Source organism: Acromyrmex echinatior, chromosome 19 (assembly GCF_024713525.1).
Source record: "Acromyrmex echinatior isolate Ae372 chromosome 19, ASM2471352v2, whole genome shotgun sequence".
Lineage (NCBI taxonomy): Eukaryota > Metazoa > Arthropoda > Insecta > Hymenoptera > Formicidae > Acromyrmex > Acromyrmex echinatior.
In genome coordinates this window covers 433988-457576 of record NC_141870.1, presented here as the reverse complement: position 1 = coordinate 457576, position 23589 = coordinate 433988, and the positions used below count along the sequence as shown (strand labels likewise).

General features: G+C 29.9%; 1 protein-coding gene across 2 annotated transcripts in view; it reads left to right on the top strand.

Moving 5' to 3' along the window:
• Shab (Shaker cognate b) overlaps positions 1 to 23589 on the top strand; it is a 61110-nt gene that overhangs the window by 633 nt on the left and 36888 nt on the right. For both annotated transcript variants that reach the window (XM_011058177.2, XM_011058176.2), the window contains exons 2-4: positions 208 to 320; positions 2292 to 3652; positions 20141 to 20987. In XM_011058177.2, coding sequence (XP_011056479.1) covers positions 2534 to 3652; positions 20141 to 20987 — 1966 coding nt within the window. In that variant the 5' untranslated portion in view covers positions 208 to 320; positions 2292 to 2533. The remainder of the gene's footprint in view (positions 1 to 207; positions 321 to 2291; positions 3653 to 20140; positions 20988 to 23589) is intronic.

Sequence of the window (23589 nt, the reverse complement as noted above, 5' to 3'; positions counted from 1 at the left end):
ATTGAAAACGTTGTCGTCATCTTCATTGGTATCGTCGCGCTGTTATTGCCATTGTTTTCGTCATCATATCATTATTGTCATTCACGTCATTATTCACATCATTCATTATCATTATCATTATCATTATCATTATCATTATCATCGTTATAGATATCTTCGTTCTGATTACTATTGTTCGTTACTATTAATCATCAATTATTATCGCAGATATTGTGATCGTGTCAGGGCAGCGTGACGAGATGCGACCTTCTAATGCAATGCACGACGACGGGTTTCTTCGACCAAACGGCGGTCATATTTGAAGTTGAAGGAAGAGAAAGGTGAGTAAGAGTAGATATACATATACATACGTACGGAGATCAATGCTTTCAATGCTACTCGCTTTGCATACATCTTTCGTCTATTTCTGTATAGTAATACGGTATATCATTACAGTCGATCATGACATTGACATGATTGTCGAAAATATTTCCTAAAATCGATATCCATATAATTCGATTGTGACCCTATTCTCGTATGTCGCCCCGACTATTAGCTAATCATCTTTCATCATTGTATTGTTTATATATTTTCTTAAAATATGCGTATTATTCCAAAATCAGTTTTAAAGGTTCAGTTTTAATACTACTCAATTGAGAATCAATTGTTTAAAAAGTTTGTACTGAAATTATTTTCTTATAATTGTTTAGTAGTGATTTGAAATTGGACTTATGCATACATAGAATAAAAAGAAACATAAGATAAAACTAAAAAAAAAAATGTTTAGAACTCAAAAAATAAAAATATATCATATCAATGCGGGCTAAATTATTCAGTTTTAGTATCATATGAAAATGCTTATCGTTATATTTGCGATTTCTTTAAAGTTATCAGATTGATTATAAAATTAAAAAATTTGGATTATTTTGTAAATAATTATCGCTAGATTTACGATTTTTCTTACAATGAGAGCTATCGAGCGCAGGGAGATCGTCGCTGATCATTAGTGTAGTGTTGAATAACGATAAGTGAATTATTTGTTCTTATAACGTGGAAAATTGTTTTACGAATTTTCCAAAAAAATATTAGTATTAACGAAATTCGCTAAATTTTAGAGGATTTTATTCTTACAGCCTCAAGAGGAACAGCCTCTGAAAAATTAAGAGAAAAATATACACAATATTTTTTCGTCTTGCATCTGCAGTACAAATCTTGCTGTTCTTAATAACAATTTCTTTTTGCATACAGATTATATAACATTGTTTTAAGAGATGTTTAAGAGATTTATATAAATGGTTAATCTTCAAGTTTAATAATTTTCTTGTTAAAATACTATTAATTTAACATTGCATTTCAAAAGGAGTAAAAACGTATGTTTCAGAAGCTCAGGAGGTATTATGGAGGAACTTTAAAGTTTCTAGGAGACTTTCCAATTCGATTTGTATATGCCTTCTTATAAAATTTGTGAATCTCTTTCTTACGAGTAGAGTCCATCTCGTGCTGCGTACTTAGCTCTTAAGTCTGATCTACTAGCCCAATCTACATAAGATGCAGAACGCGGATTACGCGAGTCGCAGGAGTCACAAAACTAGAAATTAACCTAACGTATTTTAATTATAATAGGTTGCAGGATGCAGTACGCAGGACGCAGGAAGTTGGTTGAACTTCAACTTTCACGTCCTGTGTCTTGCGTTCTATGTATTGCGGTCTGCGACTTATTATGTGGGATCTACAATAGAAGTCGTAAAGTCTTAAGTCGTAGAAAATTGATCAATCATAGTCAATTATTCTTCTCACATTCATCTGATTGATTAATTTTCTACGACTTAAGACTCTACAACCGCTATTTCTGTTGTAAACCCTGTATTAAGCATCGTCTACACTGAATAGTAGCAGTAGCAGGCTAGACACGTCGGGAGAAAGCTGATTTTCCGGTCCAGTCAGAAATGGTTGAATGATTAACGTCAAATCAATGTTAATTCACTATTGATCGACGTTAATTTGATATTGATCGATCAATCTCTTGTAGATGGGGATGTAACAGGGCGTAGAATAAGTCTGTAGATTTCAACTATTTCGCTAGAGGACTTTACTCTTCATTTATAGACGCTCATGCATCCACTTTTTTATAGATGCATTTTTTATATATGCTCTATGTAAGACTTTTTGCTTAGAGAAAATGCTAAAAGGAATTCGATCTTGATATGTCAAGGTGAAGGTGATTGAAGCTCTGATTCTCTAATACTAAATATTTATTATCATTTTTTTATTTATAACGTGATAATATGTGCGCCCCGATGTCTTTTTTTCAGACACAGCTGAATCGATTGATCGGATCGATGAAAGGAATCGAACAGATTTACGAATGAAGTTGAATAAAAACGCGGTGGACAAGGAGGAGGAGGACGAAGAAGAAAAACACAAGATAAAAGTCATTCATCCAATATCATCAGACAAACGAACAAGAACATTAACATTAATGCTACGAAAGATAACTGCTTTGCAATCGCGTTGGTGATCGACAATTTGAACTTGTCGTCACTTCGTGTGTCCGATGCTGAACGAAAGACTCGAGGCGGACAATACATTGGCGGACGGGGAACGTAATGTTAATGCCGTGGTTACCGGTCCGACGTTTTCATCGTTATCGTCGTCGTGTACAGTGCCCTATATCGGCACCGATCAGGACTACGTGTTCGAAGGTGGCGGTATGTCGATGTTGCAGCAGCTTGGTGCAGGCGGTCGCGGAAACACCGATTGTATTACTGGCGGAGGAGATCTCGGGTTCAATGCATCGATAGGAGGATCGGGGACTGGATTAGGTGGTGGGATAGGATTCGGTGGAATCGGTACTGAAGGAACTGCGGGAGGAATTGCAGTAATGGGTGGAAGAGGAGGAGGAGTAGGAGGAGGAGGAGTAGGAGTAGGAGCAAGTGGTGGAAACATGAATAAGGAAGTTCGTTACGCTCCATTCGTGTCATCTGTAGGTCCAATCAGTACCGTAGCCCCAATAAACCTGCAATCTTTACCGCCTCCGCCGCCACCTCCACCACCGCCTCCACCGCCGCCGCCACCGCCATCGCCGCCACCACCGCCACCACCCCTGCCGCTGCAGATGCAGCAGCGTGCCTTTTCCAAGTCGATGACATCCCTACCACCGGAGCCGTTCATGATTATGCGTTCGAAGGCTTTAAATCGGCGCGTTTCAATTAATGTTGGTGGCGTGAAGCATGAGGTACTCTGGCGTACTCTCGAGCGGTTGCCACATACGCGCCTAGGTCGACTAAGAGACTGCAATACCCATGAGGCAATAACTGAACTCTGCGACGATTATTCTCTAATCGACAATGAATATTTTTTCGATCGACATCCTAAATCATTTAGTTCAATTCTTAATTTCTATCGTACTGGCAAGCTTCATCTAGTAGATGAGATGTGCGTGTTGGCGTTTAGTGATGATCTCGCATATTGGGGTGTTGACGAGCTCTATCTTGAAAGTTGCTGTCAGCACAAGTATCACCAGCGTAAGGAGCACGTACACGAGGAAATGCGTAAGGAGGCAGAGTCACTTCGACAACGTGAAGAAGAAGAATTCGGTGAGGGAAAGTGCGCTCAATATCAGAAATGGTTATGGGATCTTTTGGAGAAACCAACCACCTCCATTGCGGCACGGGTGAGTCGGATTGTGGCTTGAAATTCGATTTGTGCGTGTATGAGTATGCGACAGAAGACAATGCACACGAGAAACGTCGCGCATCGTCACCTGCTCTATCGTGTATGCATTTAGACAGGATGTCTTATTGTTAGTCGAAATGGAAAGCAGTAGTATGAATATATGAGTTGTCAGTTATTTTTTCTTTTATAATTCCTGACTTCCTATTATTTCTATTATTGTTCTTTTTGTGTTGCTTTTGATTTTATCTTACATTATTTCACATTTGCTTGATGTTGATTACTTTCTCATTCTCAGTAGGGTATAGTATGTAATCACACAAATGTGACGTAATGTTGTATAAATAATTAATATTTAATCATATAAATAATTAATACATCCGAATATTATTTTTTTTATATAACTACAACAATTTTTATGTTAACTATAATTTAAAGAAGAAATTTATTTTATAATTTAAGATAATTAATATTTAAGATAATTGAAGTTAGGAAGTATTTTAAGAAAAAACAAATATCGTTAAATCATTAGATATCAAAGTATATTAGAAAACTTCTAATATTCATATTGAATCAATTTTCATGGAACATCTTGTCATAAATCACGATTTATCATGAGAAAACAATTTTGAATTTGAACCTTAAATTGAATCGTTAGAACAAAGATTCACGGAATTCGATACTGAATTAGTTTAAATTATTAAAGATAACTAATCAAATCATTAAAAATATCATTATTTAAGTATTTATACAATGTATACGAGTGATACTAAAAATACATTAAAAATATCAATAAAATTTCAAATCTAATTAGTAGCTATTTAAATGTTTATCTTTAATTTATTAAAAGTTTATGGAAAATCATTATTTTGGCAGTGTTTCAAATTTACTGCCAACGTTGAAAAACTATAGTTTACGTTACGTGCATTATAGATTTTCAATACTAGCAATTTTGGAACAGAATCTTTGTATGTGTGAGAAATATTATATTTTCGTATTACATCTAACTTTCTCTGACTGAATTCTATTCAATGTATTCTATCTCTATCTGAGAAACATTGAAAAATTACAAAACAGTGAAATTATTTATATGTTTGGCACAATGGTATTTTTCAATATTTGGACTGATTGCATCGACGATCTTAATTATCTGATAATAATCTAATTAAAAAATTAATTCGTTGAAATTATCGTTATTGATAAATGTATTGTGTGATATAATACTATAAATAATATATAAATTTCATGTTTGTATCTTTCTAACATCTTATAAATTTATTGTTTATATATATTTATGTTATTCTACTATTTTACTTACAAAGAAAGGTTCCCGAGTGTTCCCTCCGATTTTAATGCAACTTATTGGATTTGTACTGTGTTTGTATAGGAGGTAAAATATTCGAGTTTTTTTCTTATCAATAATGTTTAAGGAAGAAATTAGCCTGTAGTTTCGTTTTTTGGCTTAATTTCTAAATGAAGTATAATAATATAATTTCCTAAGTATACAAAATATGCTTCCCTCCCCCTCTCCGTGAATAGGTAGAGCGGATTCGACTGACAATGAATCGGAATTTATCATTTTACAATTTTCGTAATACTTTAGGATATATTAATTTCTAAAGATGATTGAATAAGAGAGCACGTATCTGTGCGGACTACTGCCAAGTGCATGTCCATCAGTCATGGTCGCTTGTTGCGCGGGGAGTTGGGATTACATGATAGGTGCGTCCATCAGGCAATCCTCACACGACACAAATCTAGATGGATGTGCCTTCGAGATTTCAAGGTGATCTTTATTTTTTTGAATGGAATTATATAGTTTTTTCTTTATATAATATGATTTTCCTCTAATTATTCTGCACATAAAAGAGTAAGATAGACCTAAAAAAATCAATAGTTTACGGAATATTTTATACTTTATCATATGACATATATTGACATGAAATATTAAAAATCTCGTAAATTAATAATTTTTTGATAATCATTAATATTTTTACAAATAGAATAATGAAATGAATTAACTGATATAAAAAAAGACATATAACTGTTTATTTAAAAAACAATCCATTTTGCCTTTTTAAAATAACCATTTTCTTTACATCGTATATTGTTCAAAAATTATAGCCGAGAAACGAATTTGACCGATTTTCGAGGACCGATTTTATAACATGTTTAGTTGCCGATAAAGAAACATGTATGGAATATTTTTATCCTCTCTATAAATCTACCAAGTTTCGTTAAAATCGAAGAGGGACATACTTAGAAATCTTTCCTTTAGTTAGTTTGACAAATGTGACATTATATATTACTATTTTATATATTTTATGTACAATTAGTTTGATAGCAATAATAATTGATAATTGAATTTTTTAGAAGACATTATGTTTGTTTTGTGATTTTTTTTTACTGTTAGAAGTATTAAAAATATTTTATTTTGTGAATTATTTGTTTTTTTTTTAATACATAAGCTGTAAATATGTTATACTTTTGTATATTTTTTAAATGTATATTTAGTTATAATAAAACGTTTTCTTTGAATTGATATATATAGTTGATATTGATACTATAGTTTTCGATTTGTATTGTCTCGAATTAAAAATGGTGAATTGGGGTTAGTTGTTATACCTCGATCGAGAAAGATTGTTACGATGTAACAATTAAACTTTTAGATATACCATCCCTGAAATGCATACACTCCTCAGGTAGCTCCTAGTCATCGTCGTATGAGGTGCCCAAATATATAATAAAAAAAACCAGGGTTAAAGTATAACTATACCCGTTCAAATGCAACCTTCTGGGAGCCCTGATCTTTCTTTTCTTTTGGTCTTTCCGGCTCGACATTAAGCGTGATCTCGCACTTTGCGATGGCGAAGGGGCGCTGCGATGCCATAACAATCCTGCCACATAACAATATATATATATATTTTTTATTTCGAGTTTTATAATAATATTCCATAAATTCGCAAAAACATATTATATACATTTATATATAACACATAAATTTGCTATGGTTATAATCATGTTTCGGGAAATATAATATATCGGGTAGTATATTATTTGGTAAAACTATGAGAAAGAGAAAATCCAGTTTCAATAAGTTTTAATTACGGTATGTATTATTACGACTCAGAATAACTTTCATAAACTATTATACATTATTCACTAAAATATTATGTCTATTATTAATAAAAAAAGTAAAGTATTATTAAATCCTACTTTAACAATAATACAGGCATGTCAAGTTTAAAATCGAAATCGATGAAACTGAGTCTTCTTTTAAGCAATTACTTGACTAGAAATGCAAAATAGAAATGTTTGATTTAAATTCTTTCAAAAACTTAGTTAGATTTGTATAGTTATTTTTATTGTATAGTATTGAATAAATATGATGATTTATTAACACAATATATTACAGTGCACGAAAGAAAAGTTAAACTAAGTTATATTGATGCAGTCGGTTCTTAATTATTAAATTGTAAGGTTGATGACGTGATTTTTTTATCATGGCATATTAGATGATTCGCGACGTTTCCTCTCTCATACAAAACTTTCCTTACATCCGTCTCAGAAGAAAACTCGTATTATTAATTTTTTTGGTTAATTGACCTTGTATTTATTTATTGCGCATTTATTCTGGCTTTTTGCACGCGTATTAATAAGAATCCAAGTCGAATAATTTCATGTAACACGTATACATAAGGACTCAGAATTGAAACATTTTGGACATGAGCCAAATTCATTAATTGCCACATTTAAATTCTTATTTAATACTTTTAAACGGACTTTTGTTTTGCATTAATCGATATATTCACGCTTGCAGTTTTTGTTGCAGGAGTGAGTCTTTATTAACTTTACAAACAAAGATATTATTAGATCGATATTGCATTGATTCAATGTAAATCGCATATAGGTGAACAGATTAGAAAGAACATATAACTTTTAATTCAATTTTATTTTAAATTATATCATGAGGAATTATACTCAATCGATAAATCGTAATCGATTTTGCTGACTTTTTGAAACATTTATAAATTTTATTGCAAATAAATAGTCTAACAAAAATTTTGAATTGCTTAATATTGTATATTTTTGCATTTTATAAATTTTTATAATAATACTTGTTAAAGTATTAGGTGTTGGAATTAATTCGTAGCGTTTTACAAGTGATGGGAAGTACTTTCATTAATGTATTTTTTAATGCTCATGTGAAATAAATAACATTCTTTCATTAAAAACGCTACGAATTAATTCCAACACCTAATATTTTTATTAATATTATGTTTATCAGACAAGAGCCAAGTATAACATTAATCATTAACATGATGTACGTATTTACAATGATATATGAACATTTGATAATAAATATATGATCTTAATGTATATAATGATATAGGAGAATGTATAATTTTTTTATTGTAATTATTAAAAATATATAAAAAGCGACACACAATGAAAAGAATGGCATGCTTAAAGTTGCAATAGATAGTCAATAATTCAAACATATTTTTAAAAATGTACTTAATACAAATATAAATAAGAAAAACTTGAAAACTTAAATAAGTTTAAAATTTGTGTACTTTTAATTGCATTATAGTTATTAATCTGATATATGTTCATTTCTGATCATGCCTGTTTTATTGAGAAAAATGTTTTAAAACATTATTTAATTATTTGATTAAATATGAGTAGAAAGACAAAAAAACTTTTAAAGGATTATTCTAAGAAAATAATTTCTATGTAACCATGCAGCAAAATCGAATTTGCGTGAATCGATCGAGTGTAGTTCGTAAGTCATAAAAAATATATCAATTTATTTACGTTCTATTTAGTTTTAGCATGCTGATTAGCATCATAGTGTTTTACTTTAGTATTGATATTTTACTTTTATCTAAATTATTTTATATAATATGTTCGTTGTTATTTTAGTGTAAATATATAGGCACTGTAGTTTTGTAAATTTTTCAACATTTTAATACTGAAAAAAATATATACGTATATTATATATATATATATATATATATATATATATATATATATGATATATGTATGTATGTATATATGTATATATCAGTGTTAAAATGTCAAAAAAATTTTTTAAAACTGCGATATATACACACACATGTATATGTATATAGTACATATATGTATGTATACACATATATATTACAGGAAAAATATTTTAATATTTATTATATTTTATATATTTATATATTTTTACTTCTAGGTGAAGTTATTCAACATAATACTAATCTGTCTTTTTCTCTATCTGTATTATTAGCTTCTAATCCATAGTTTGTATTTATCCCAAGCATAAATGATCATCGTGTTATGTAATCGGCTACCGATGATAATGGGAGTGCTTTATATGCGATTACCAGGTATCACGTTGATTCTTTCTCGACACCGCTCCCTAAGCGTTATTAACAGTCGCTGCCAGCGAATTCAATTCGATATTGTGTGTATATATACACATCTACGTCTTATACGAACCTATACGAAAAGATAAATACGTAAATTTGTTTATAATTTATTTATGTGTTTTTATGTTTATAGTAAAATAAATTTACGTAACAATATATTAAATATTTATACATGAACTGTAACAAATTTGTTGTAACTCTTTTTTTCATTTTTTCATATGTTAGTCAATAAAAATAATGATACTTTCATAAAAATAATATTTTGTTAGTAAGTTTTTAAATTTATATCTTTTAGAATTATCTATTTTGTTCTTTTAAATAAAGTAAAAATAATAGCAAATTACATTTTAAAAATATAAGTAGACAATGAAGTATTATAGAAACTGAAATAGAAGCCTTTAAAGTTAATTTTAGATTGATGAGCTAGTTGTTCTATCTTCAAATAAACTACCTGGTAACTTATTTCTACTGAAACAAAAGAGTAAAAGAGATAGAACGGAAGAGAATATGAGAGTAAGACAGTGAGCTCGAAGTATATTATTTATAGAAAGGTGGAACAACTCAGCCTCAATTTATTTAAACGAAGAATTAATTTTGAGATTTTCATTTGTCAAACAGACTTAATGTCGAAACAAAACTATAAATTATAATTTACGTAGAATTTTTTTCAAATTTGTCATATAAACATATTAATTTAGCATTTATAAATAATCGAAAAGAAAATAATTTTTAGACATCATGTGTATTATTGTTAACGTAAGTAATCACATGTTATAAAAGTCAACAAAGAGTGTATCGAAGATGAAATTAAAAAAATATATTAATTAGAAATACATTAACATAAATCTGTTTCTTTATTGAATTCGATATCGGTATTTGCAATGTATTATTTATGTTGTACTGGATGCTATAAGAATAATCATGTTTTAAATAATTAGAACTATGTATTATTTTCCGATTTTGGAAATGTTAAATACTTGAGAATAAGAACCAAGAAATAAAAAAGTATTTTTTTTAAACTTTAATTCATTAAGGTATTATTTTAAATAAAAAATGTGAGCAATAAGAACAAAGAGTTTTTTTTTATAAATAAAGCTTTTGTAGAACATAAATTTATTAATAAACAAATTTTTCAGTTAATTTTAAATAAATGCAAGATTTTAATTTGTAGCTGTATTATAAAAATATTAGAGTTGACGATTATTCGAATATTCGAATAGTCAAGATAGAGATACATTAATCCGAGATAAATATCCGGTTGAAGCGAAAATCTGTACCTTTCGAATCTAAATCTCAGATTTCAGATCTGAATCTCGAATTTCAAATCTGAATATGGATTTTGAATCCGAACCTGAATCTCTCGGCATCTTTTTCTATACATATATATATACATATATATATCAATAATTAGTGAATTTATTCATTTTTTTGTAATTTTCATTTTATTTCAAAATTTACAATCGACCCTGAACCAATTCTGATATCCACCTTGATCTTGATTCGTGGATATCAGAATCGGTTCAGGGTCGATTGTAAATTTTGAAATAAAGTGAAAATTACAAAAAAGTGAATTCACTAATTATTGATAATTAACATTTTATCCAAATGTTCAAGATCCTGATACTCGGATATCTAATATAGATCCGAATATAAAACGAAATCGTCAACTCTAAAAAATATGGTTAAAAATAATAAGACATAAATAATGGTAAACAATTAAATTTTGACAGAAAAAAATTTAATTCAATTTAATTCTAAGTTTGTATTCAATAGATAGAGATGATGATTGAAATATTATTAACTTAAATAATATTTGCATAAACTCAAAAGTATAAAAAATGTGAGCATTGTTTAACATCATTGTTGATACATCAGATACTGCAATTTTAACATTCAAAAGAATGATTGATTTAATTTTTTCTTGTTTTAGTAACAAATATTATCTTACATCGTACGGATAATTATCTGCATTGTTGATATACTTGACACACCACAAACAATACACATTGCACACACTGTTGCTTCGAGATAAAATAATATTTTGAGCGGGATTCATTCTTCCACGTGACACATTCTTTCCTAATTTTTAGAAATGACACTGACAATTTTTAAAATGACCCTAATTCCTAATATATATAATTAATCTCATCGTAACGTTCATCTATTAAATTATTTAAAACAAATGAAAATCCGGCATTTATACTTTGAAGTGACTTCCGAAATTGTTTTTGTTGCCCTTACTTCGCTGCATGCCTGTATGAGAACGATATGTAGCATATTAAGGGAATCCTAAAGTCTGTTTTACAGATTAAATGCAATAATTTTTGTACAATAATTACTTCTGTCTTCTTTCTTTAAATTCTAAAATCCTTTTCCAGGATTAAAATAAGCATTAATTTATGTTGTGAAGGAAAAATACTTTAAATTGAGATCTTTTTTTCACCATTTCTGAGTCCAATACAGCGTTAGAGCTGTCAATGTCGTAACAACATTTGCTTGATAAGAGTTTTGCAATTGTATTTACAAAATTGTGGTCATCCACAGATTAGTTAGTCCACACAAACAAATAACGTGAAATTCTTAGAATTAGACTTAGACGTTTAATTAAAATGAATTAATATTGTTCTTTGAAAATTTATGTACATATATGTGGGCGCGCGATATTGATAGTCGATATGTCGCATTTTATTGCTAAAACAGTGATCTCGGAGTTTGAATTTGACTTTAGGATGCTCTTAACGCTTTGAAATCCAGCACTGCATTAGTGTATCAATTCTATTTGTCAATATATATTCTTTTCTTGTATTTTCTTTCTCGTCACTTGCCTCTAAATTTCCTTTAATAGATCTATCAATATTATAGAAATTATCAATTTATTATTATATTTAGAATATATGAGGGCTTATAACTAGAAGAGAATGGGAGAATTGCAGACGCGAGGTAAATGTGGATGATATAATATTGCACTATATTAGAATAGTGAGTAACCTCTCATTTTTCATCCAAATAATCCGATATATAATATATATGCTTAGTATCGTATTATAATATATGGCCGTATTGTAATACATGACACAGAATGTACACGCTATTTAAGATAAATACCATTATAATACTCAAAGGAAAAGTTAAATAGAATCAGTGATTATTTATTAATTATAAAAATCTTTATTCAAAGAATATTGACATTAAATAACAATGTTAATAATAGTATACTATTAATATAAACTATAATTTTAAATAAAAAGACAAAACTGATCCCGTGTGACGGCAGATAATTTTGGACGGTAAAAGTTTTGTTTTTATTTAAAATTGTAGTTTATATTGATAATACATGAATGTTAATTATTCTAGTTTAAAGAAGTAAATCTAAAGTATCTTTTGAATAAAAAAAAAGGTTTTTATTAATTGATAAATAATTGACAATTTTATTTTAACTTTTCTCTAAGGTATCCGCAATTTCCCTCAATCTCCCCTGTAAATTTACTGGCGAATGTATTCTTCAGCCATAATCCACAAGATCTATAAATCTTTTGTGGATCGAATGGATTGTAAGAGTCAATTGTGAATAGATTGATGAAAATAAAAATCGTAGCCTACGTCGAATAAATATAATTGAAATCAGAATGATCAATTTTATGATTTGAAAAATGTGTAGAATAAAATATATATTTTAATACTTTTTTCTATTTACTTAAAAAAAAAACATATTCAATTATATTTTTTCCATTCCAATTTTAACAAATTTTGAACATTTTGTAGCATAAAGATAAGATACGCGTTACATCTTCTATATTTTTAAAATAAATATTTAATTCAATTTCACTTTAAGAAGAATTATCTTCTTAAAGTAATATTTACATTTTTTTAAACGAAAAAAATTTACGAAAAAAATATATGAAAAAAATATTGTACACAAAAATTTTGTAATTTGTCTAAATAATTTTTATTTTTCTCATCATAACTTCAACATATTTTAAAATAATGCATTCAGATTAAAAAAAGAATGATCATGTACGCATGCGAGAGATTATTCATTGACGAAAATGATTTTCAATTTCTGATATTTATGCTATTTCAACGTGATTTCACAGAGACTTCATTTGTTTTCCAAAAGATATTCGAGACGCGCGATCAAAAATGCGTTTTTTTTTCGACGATGTTTTTTTTGTTTGATTTCAGATAATTTCTTAATTTCTATGATGAATGCTTGATTGCTTCATTGATTGATTTCTTCGCTGATTTCAGAGGTGAGTAACCCCTCGTATGTGTGTGTTTTAAAATTTATTTTTCTTCCAATTTTTAAAACTTTTGTAATTTATCTAAATAAAAATTATTTTAAAATGCCAAAGAACCCTCTTGCATACATCTTATGTTGGAAATTATTTCCCATTGGAATTCATTCCAACTTTAAAGTTATAAACTTAATATACAAAAAAATATAGGTAACAAAAAATAATAAATTTCAACCTATCAGAAATGTGTTTATTAGAATATATGGTTTCTGCTAGGTTGAAATCTTTCCCCTATAGTTTCTATAGTATGTGCTTTTCAATTGCAAACATACAAGTAATACTTCATGAAATGTCGATCAACAGTCTCAAAGCGTAAAGCTCTGCAACAACTATAGTTTAGTTTACAGAGAAAATCGGAAATTGATAATTTTTAGAATTTTAATGCGAAAATTATCGTGTCTGCAACTCTCTACGAGTTTTAACAAGTAAAGTCTTAGATTCTTTCTTAATTACTCATCCACAGAGTTGATTACATCAAATTCCATGATTACATCTCGTAATTCTATCAAATGATTAAGAAACATAATCAATTTTTAATTATAATTATAGTTTTATTAGCTGCATTTTACATTCTATTCAAAAGATATTTTGTATTATTTTGTATTATTTTACATTGCATGCTCTAAGTATTATAATATATTAATAACATGACTACAGATATCTACTCACTAACAATAATATTACATCAATGTTATAAATTCTCATTCAATAACATAAATATAATGTAACACATGTTGTATGTAATAGTTACATTGTTGAATAAAAAATTATAACATTATAATATAATGTTATTGATAGTTTATTCAGTGAATAATATTCGTGTTTTCGTTTCACATAACACAATAATACCCTAGAATAGGTTCTACATTTTCTGTTTTGTAATATGTAGCATAGATTATAAATAATTGATATGTATTCCGAAATTATGAATTTATTCTCATTCTTACCAATTCAGACACATTGAAGTATTCATTTAATTTCTAAAACCTCATCTCTATCTCTTCTAATATATCCTGTGAAATGGAGTCAAATGTTCTGCAATTATCTTAGAAAAAAGTTATGTTTCCTGATTATTAGATTTGATCACAATCACGAAGTACAATCATTGGATTTTATAATCAGTTTTATAGATGAGTAATTGGAAGAGTCTGAATAAGATTTGAATTACAACTACGTGATACTCTTGGACAAAGCATATAAAAAACTTGATAAAGATACAACGAATATAATCGCACAGGACACCACACACACAATCCTAGAAACATTCAACATTCCCAGTAAAATTAAATCAACACTACAATCTTTTTTCAACAAGATACTATACGATCTGCCAAAAATATATAAATAAAACAAACCTCCTTACATCAATTGTCAATACTACAAACTCCCCGACATATGTCATTTTTTGGCCCAAGAATAATCCCCTCATAGGAGAATTCGAATGACATATCACGATTTGGAGACTTCAAATTAAATTGTATGATTGAGCTGCTAAATTCTAATAAACAATCTAATTCTAATAAACAATCATTAGGTTTTACTAAGAAAAATCTAAATTTTCTTTAAGATCTAACAAAAAACATCTATGAATAATTTTCAGTAGGTCTTATCTTAAAAAGACTCAATATAAATATTTCTTTTTCTTATAAGAATATCGAAATAAGTATTTCAATTGCCTACATCATATTGAAATAAAATTTACAAAATTTAAATAAATATTTGTTCAGATAGTATCAATTGGACCATTTACTTACAGTAAATAAACATTTATTCAATTAAAAAAATTATATTTAATTTAAATATCTTTTTTTTAAATAGAATAAATATTGTCTGTAAGCAAATGGTTCCATTGGTACTATCTAAACAATATTTATTCAAATTTCGTAAATTTTTTTTCAGTGCTAACTAATTGGCTAATTTAAAATAATATAATTTCATTGATGAAGCAGTGAAAATTACTAGGAACAGACCGATGTGAGTGATGTGTGCAATTGAACTGTATGCAAGTACGCCACTCTCATCAAAATGTAGTAATTATAAAGTATCTATTATTCAATCATAACATATTATTTTATCTTAAATGTAAATATAAAATAATAAAGAGACAGATATTATTCAATTACTCAATTTTAATATATAATATTATTTTATCTTAAATATAGGTACAACTCTGGTGGAAAAATTTCGCTGAAATTTCGTTGAAACTTCATTGAAATTGTACTGAAATTGTTTTGAAATATTTTTCAGTGAAATTTCAGTAAAATTTTAGTGAAATTAATTGATCCAGTTTTATTGCTAAAATAAGTATTACTGATTTCATATTACAGAGGACATATAATAAAATTATAATAAAAAGAACATTTTTCTTGAATTCGGTAAATAATTTTATGATATTTCCATCCTAAGTTGTACTCCAACATGCATGATCTTCTCTGCGATTGAACGGGAACTGATCCTTCAATTATTCATACTATAATACTAACAGACGTAGTTGTGTCACATATCTGATTAAACATTGTGCAAAAGATGGAACATAGAAAAAAATAATTAATGTTAAATATAATTATAATGTACTAATAGAATATACTTAATATCATACTGTCTTCTCACACATGTTAAAACCATGAAACATAAATGTAGAAAAATAAATTTTCGTATGTTTCTAACAATTTTGCAATACTTTTAGTAAAATGTTAAAGAATGTTCAATATATTTTTAGAGAAATATCATAAAATTTTTGAAAAAATTTTCGGATAAATTTGCGGAGAAATTTTAGTGCAATTTCAGCGATTTTTCGGTATATACATTTTTTTAATAATGCTTTTAGCAAAATTTAAATCTAATTTTGAGAAAATTTCAATAAATTTCAGCAAAATTTTCAGAACAATTTTAGTTTAGATTCAATAATTTTTTAGGATAGGCTAATACTGCGATTTTTAATAATTAATAACTCGTTAATTATTGCGAAAACTGAAAAATTGTAGAAGACTTTTTAACTCAATTTACTCCGTGCTATCTGCATATAAAAATAGTTCCAAATGTTCTGGGATACTTTGTATATAATTTCACCTCTATTTCATAATCATATGAAATGTGTTGCTTTGGATATAAGATTTAAAAAATGTATATTTTATTATCTTTCAAATGTTATCCGTGCTTGTATTAAATTACCTTGTATAATGTTTTATTTTCTAGAAAATAAAACATTTCTAGTCGTTTTTTATTTTTCTGTACATAAATATTCAAAACTTTTATTTCTTTATTTGATATTATTTAAAATAATATTATTTAAAATAACATTATTTTTTAAAAGGATAATTGCAAATAAAGAAAGATGTAAGCAAACCTGCTGCTTTATTGATTTGCTATCGAATGTATGTGCACTTTCCTTATTTACTTGCAATTTAAATATTGTGAAGCAAAATCATTATTATTTTATAACAACCTGCGCATAACGTTGGTATTATGATTTCGCTAACTCTTCGAAGCAACGAATTGATTTCGTATTGTAGCGATTGCTCTAGACTAAAAAAATATTAGGAAGAGAGACACACAGGGGAAGGAGGAGATGGACTAATGATTTCTTAAAGAACAAGTTCATATATAATTCTGAGCAAGGGAGCGGGGTTTTGAAGGGACGCACGTTTTTAAGCTAGCCGAACAATGCAATAAAATTGTATAAGTCGAGCGACGTCGGGCAGACTGCGTTTGAACGACGAGATATTCTCTGGTAAAGCTATGTTCACAAAGTTACATTACACGTTTCTAGGAAAACACTATTGATTCTATTGAATCAGTATATTCTTCAATTTCACAGAAACATTTGCTTATTGAAGTTATATCATGTCCTCCTTGCATATATGATGGCTCTCTTAATCAGAGATGTTGCTTCTTCAATGGCCTTTCTCCTTTTGTATTTTGTATTGCAAGAATCTTTCGGCTTAGCTAAACGCATTTATCCATTCTACTTTATATAAGCACACGGAAGAACAAAACGGATTTATGCTTAGAAATAAATACCACTCGACACTAGATTTTCTTAACAATATTAGACCTTCATTGTATTATTCTTCAACAAGATTACTAATATTTCTAAAAAAACATCTTAGTAACCATAATTATAATAAGAAGTTGGGAAAGTAAGAGATAGCATTAATTCTTTGTTTAATATTCAAATAAAATGAGAAGTTTTGTATGTATGTCGTATTCAATGTGGAAAAAGTACTCAATCAAAAAATTGTTTTCTTGTATATTTGCTTGCTTATTGTATATATATCGCAAATGCGCTAAAAGATTATATGTTATTTCATATTTGCTTAATTCTATCACTGTAGAAACATTTTCGTAATTCGTCATTATCAGTTTTATATTTTGTTACAGATACAGTATTTCAAAAAAGTCATACTCCAAAGTTATAAAAAAATTTATTTTTGAATTGTCATGGAATTAGTGAAAATATAAAATTACAATAACAATATAATTATATTATTCTTGAGGCTTCCACGGGTGCTTTCTATATAAAGATTATGCGTTTCGCGAGTTTCCTCCGTATCTAGATCCATGATGTATCAGGCTGCTCCTCGTTCTAATGAAGTGAATTGCAAGGTTCACGAAATGTTGACATTCCAAGAATGGATCTGGACACGGAGTGTCTAATCTTTAAATATAATTATATAATTCGACGTGATGTTATAGGATGATGCTTTCCAATTGCTTAACACATCTTAACACAAATATGTACAGTGGATCACAGAAAGGTTGCAACACTTTTATTATGCATTTCGGGACTTAGCCTGACTCAGCCTTTGCTTATAGAATGATTGAATGTAAATAAGAGCCAATCGCTTCAATGAGCAGACTACATTTCGAAACCCATCGAAAAAAAATATTGCAATCTTTCTGTGACTCACTGTACACAGGAATGCACAAAGTGTAGCATTGTGCACGATTCAGTTGGAACAGAATGTGTACGCTATGCGCGGCTTCGAATAAGGTCCGTTTCGGATAAGGTTAGATTAAATGTAGCTTTTCAGCCTGCATTGAATAAAAAAAAATAACAAAAGTGCCGACCGCTCAACGTCCTCCAGTCTCTTTTATAGCCGCAGTTAGTAACATGTAATTGTCACTGGAAAACATAAGCTTACACATCCGACTAGTAACCCTCGGACTGAGTATGGATGTATAATATTAGGCCTGTTTTTTTCGAAGAGTTCTGAACTAGTTCTGAACTAGTTCTGAACTAGTACAATAAGCTAGAGTGAAACAAACTATATCAGTTTACTTACATAATATGATTCCTCCAATTATTCTGCATATAAAAGTATTAAGGTAAAGATATCAAAAAGTTGTGAGATATTTTATACTTTATTTTAGCACATATTGACATGAAATATTAAATACAAATCTCGTAAATTATTAATTTTTTGATAATCGTGCTTTAATACTTTTATGAACAAAATAATGAAATAAATGAATTTTGATGCAAAGAAAATTCATAGTTGCTTATTTAAAAAATTATCCATTTTGCTTACAATTTTTTTTAAGCAACTGTGTGTTTTCTTTAACAATTGATTCATCTCATTATTCTGTTCATAAAAGTATTAAGGCTTATAAAAAAATAATAGTTTATATGAGATGTAGATTTAATATTTCAATATGTGCCGGAATAAAGTATTTAATAAACTATTGGTTTTTTATATTTTTATTTTGATACAAGATCCTATCTCTAAATCCGACCTTTGTATATATATCTTTGTTCTTAAACATCCTCTCGTCCTCTCTCTCTCTCTCTCTCTCTCTCTCTCTCTCTCGTGGAAAACAGACATTCAGTATTTAGGAAAGATCTTGAGGAGTACCTCCACCAAGCGTCGAAAAAATATAGACCCTATATTTTTATATGCATAATAACTAGAGAAATCATATCATGTACAAAAAGTCATACAATTTCATTTAAAAAGTGGAGATAACTTTCGTACCTTTTTGGCACTTTCATCAAGAACGTGACCAAAATACGTCTCCCTCGAAACCATTTCACTTTTTTCATATCTTCCACATTTTTCGAGTTATTGACTTGGCTTGTCACACTTTACGTGGGCCATCCTACAATCATACACACGAGTACGCGAGTATGCGTATGTACACAAAAGGGAGCGAGATGAGGAAAGAAAAAGAGAGAAAAGAAGGAAGAAAGAAGGAGGAAGAGAGAGAGAGAGAGAGAGAGAGAGAGAGAGAGAGAGAGAGAGAGAGAGAGAAAGAGAAAAAGAGGCACAGAAAAAGAGAAAGCGTGAGTCATGATAAGAGACTGTAATGAAGAGACTGTAATGAAGAGATAATGTGGAAGAGAAGGAAAAAAGATAGATAGAAGCGCGTGGGAGAAGGAGAAGAGAAAAGAAAAGAATAGGATGCATGTTCACGAATGCAAGAGGAACATTTGATGGGTGGCTTCTCTCTCTCTCTCCCCCTTCCTCCCTCCCTTCCTCTTCCTCTCCATCTCTCTCTCCCTCTCTCTATTTCGTTTCCTCTTATCTTTTTTTCCACTCTCCCTCCCACATTCCCTCTTTTCTCTTTTTTTTCTCTTCCTTTCTTCTCTTTATCTCTTCCTATAACTCTCTTCCTCTTTCTTATTCTTTTTTCCTTCTTCCTCTTTCTCCTTACTTACTCATTACTCAGTTACAATCAGAGACAGATAAAGATATTAAAAGGGAAAATTGTTACACGTAAGTTAAATAATTTGTGATTAGCTTTCTTTGATCAGTTGATCCGTCACTTTTTCAGGTGATAGCTGTGATATCAATACTCTTTATTGTGCTTTCAACGATCGCACTAACTCTCAACACCATTCCTAGTATGCAAGTAAATGATGAGAAGGGAAACTTTCAAGACAATCCGCAGCTCGCTATGGTGGAGGCTGTGTGCATTTCGTGGTTTACTCTTGAATACTTGCTTAGGTTCAGTGCCTCGCCGGACAAATGGAAATTTTTCAAAGGCGGTCTTAACGTGATCGATTTGCTGGCGATACTACCATACTTCGTATCTTTATTCCTGGTCGAAACCAACAAAAATGCGAACGACCAGTTCCAGGACGTGCGCAGGGTAGTGCAGATCTTTCGTATAATGCGGATCCTAAGGATTCTGAAATTAGCCCGTCATTCAACCGGGCTGCAGAGTCTCGGCTTCACTTTACGTAACTCGTATAAAGAGTTAGGATTATTGATGCTTTTCTTGGCAATGGGCGTCCTCATATTCTCGAGTCTCGCCTATTTTGCCGAGAAAGAGGAACCCGGGACCAAATTCATAAGCATTCCAGAGACCTTCTGGTGGGCAGGCATCACAATGACCACCGTCGGATACGGCGACATCTACCCCACGACCCCGCTCGGCAAAGTGATCGGCAGTGTGTGTTGTATATGTGGTGTCCTGGTAATCGCGTTGCCCATTCCCATTATCGTCAACAATTTCGCCGAATTCTACAAAAATCAGATGAGACGGGAAAAAGCCATCAAAAGACGAGAGGCTCTTGAGAGGGCCAAACGGGAAGGCAGCATCGTGTCTTTTCATCATATCAACTTGAGAGACGCTTTCGCCAAGAGTATGGATCTCATCGACGTCATTGTCGATACTGGTAAGCGATGGACTAATGTGCTCGCGAAAGATACGATCTACAATTGATATTTGTTATTTTCTGTCTTTTTAATATATTTCTATAACACATATATTAGGGTGGGGTGAAGAAACCTTTTTTTCGACGATCGAATTCTAATAGCGCGAAAAAATAGTGCGTACTTGAGTCAATAAAAACTATTACAAAGTTCAGCTTTGATCGAATATCTTCTGTGAGAAGCAGAGGCCTCAATTTTCGAGATTGTAGTGAAAAATTTAAAAATTCAAAACCAACGAAAAAAAATTTTTTTTTTGTTGGTTTCGGTTGATTTCCGCTTAAAGGGAGTACATACATTTGTGAACTAATTGAAGCATAAAAACATCCGTGACTGATTGTAGGAAGACAGCAAGGCCCCACGAACAATATAAAATACAATGAAAATGCAGCTCTTCGCTTACTTTTCTAACATCATGAAAGTGCTCCAATATCTCAATTTTGTAAGTCTACGACAATTCGATATCGTTATGTTACCATTGCGTAACTTTTTTTATCATGTATAATATCTACGTAATAACAATATAACGATACCGATACTGTCGTTAAGAATTACAGAATCGAGATACAAACCTACCACGCCGAGGTGACTACTTGTTGTTTATATGCTATTTATATAAAATTTATTAATTAATTAAAATTTCCATAAATATAGTATATCCAGATTGAACATTCATCGAAATTTCAGGAGTGGAGGTAATGTTCACGTAGAAAAGGACTTATTTGGCGCAGATACGTTCTCTCTCTCCTTCGTTTATGCGCAAAGTCTACCTCTAAGAGAAAAGATTGATACAATCATATCGATTAGTCTTTATTTCTCGTTCCTTCTTTCGATCTTTTCTCTTGTAGCATATTCGATCCGAGCGGGTTTGCATCAACTTGGGTTGAATTAATGACGTTGTATGCTCTTCTATTCGTAGAACATATAACATCAATAATAAAATAAACCAACCTAAATCGATGCAAACCTACTTGGATTAAAAACGCTATTAATAGATATACATTTTATATGTATGAGAAATTTTTATTTCTTCGAGGTGTTTGATTAAAGCATTCGTAATATATGTATAAAAACATGGATGTTATATACTGTCCCTGATGAAAATAAAATTCGGAGCGTAAATCAAATGTAATTGAAGAGTAACAGAAGCGTAAACGAAACTCGTAGAAGGCGAAAATTGGAACAATAAAATGTAAAAAAAACATTTACGCTTCTTTTACACTTTGATGTTTCAATTTTCACCTCCTAGAAGTTTCGTTTACGCTTCTGTTACTCTTCAATTACTCTCTCATTACATTCAACTTACGCTCTGATTTTTATTTTTATCAGGGATATGACACATATGATACACAATATGCACATATATATATATATATATGAAAACAAACATCTTTATTTTTATACTTTATTTAATTAATTAATAGCGTCATTTTGAATGAATGGATTTAATGTTAGCAAACAATAAGAATTCACTGTGTTGTGCTGTGCGCTGTGTCCTTGTTGGACATAAGCTCCCTTTAACTTATCTCTATGGAATATCTGCAGACCCAAGTGCAGAACAGTGTAAAATGATGTAGAAGATATTGCAGTGTTTGCTGGCGCTAACCATGCATCGCTAGCGTCCATCAGAACCTGTAATTGTATCGCTAGCGCCAACGACATATATCTACGAGATATATTAGATATATGTCGTTCATTTAATAGATATATTAGATATATGTTGTAATAGATGTATTAGATTAGAAACTAATCTTTTTCCTTTTCTTTCATTTATCTTTCTCTCTCTCTCTCTCTCTCTCTCTCTCTCTCTCTCTCTCTCTCTCTCTCTCTCTCCCTTCCCCCTGCTTTCCTTCTTTTCATAGAAAGATTTTCCTTCTCCCTCCTTTCTTTCCTTTTAAATTTTATACATACACGGAGAGAATTTTCTTTTAGAATTTACTCTGAAAATCATGATAATCATAGAACATGATATTTTAAATAATTTTATTATGATTCTTTCTGACATATTAATAATTCCATAATAATGTATAAAATGAATTTAATTTATTTTATTTTATAAAAAACGTAATAAAATTTTAATAATTTTAAACAGTTTATGATTCTTTATTATTTTAAATAGAATAGGTGCTAAATAATGATAAACGTAAAATATCTTATATAAATTTTACAATACATACATAATGATGTTTTCAACTTGCTTAGTCGTTTATGAAAATTTTGCCATGCATAGGCAGCATGGTAATTGATTGATCATATCTGATGACGTTATCTTTACTAAAACTTTAAAATCATAAGCGAATAGTACGTCGTCGATAAACGCGACGGAGTTCGGTTTCTTATATTTAAAAAATAATCCAGTATAAAAAAGACGCAGCATTATACCTGTGTTACACTACGCATTGGAGATTGAGGATTGCGAATCGAGAATTAGAATTCAGCCACGCATCAGAATGAAACGGATTAAAATTAAAATTATCTGATTGATCGAATTCTAATCTTCAATTCGTAATTCTTAATCTCCAATGCGTAGTGTGACACGAACACTATGAGATCACCGAGCCTAAACTT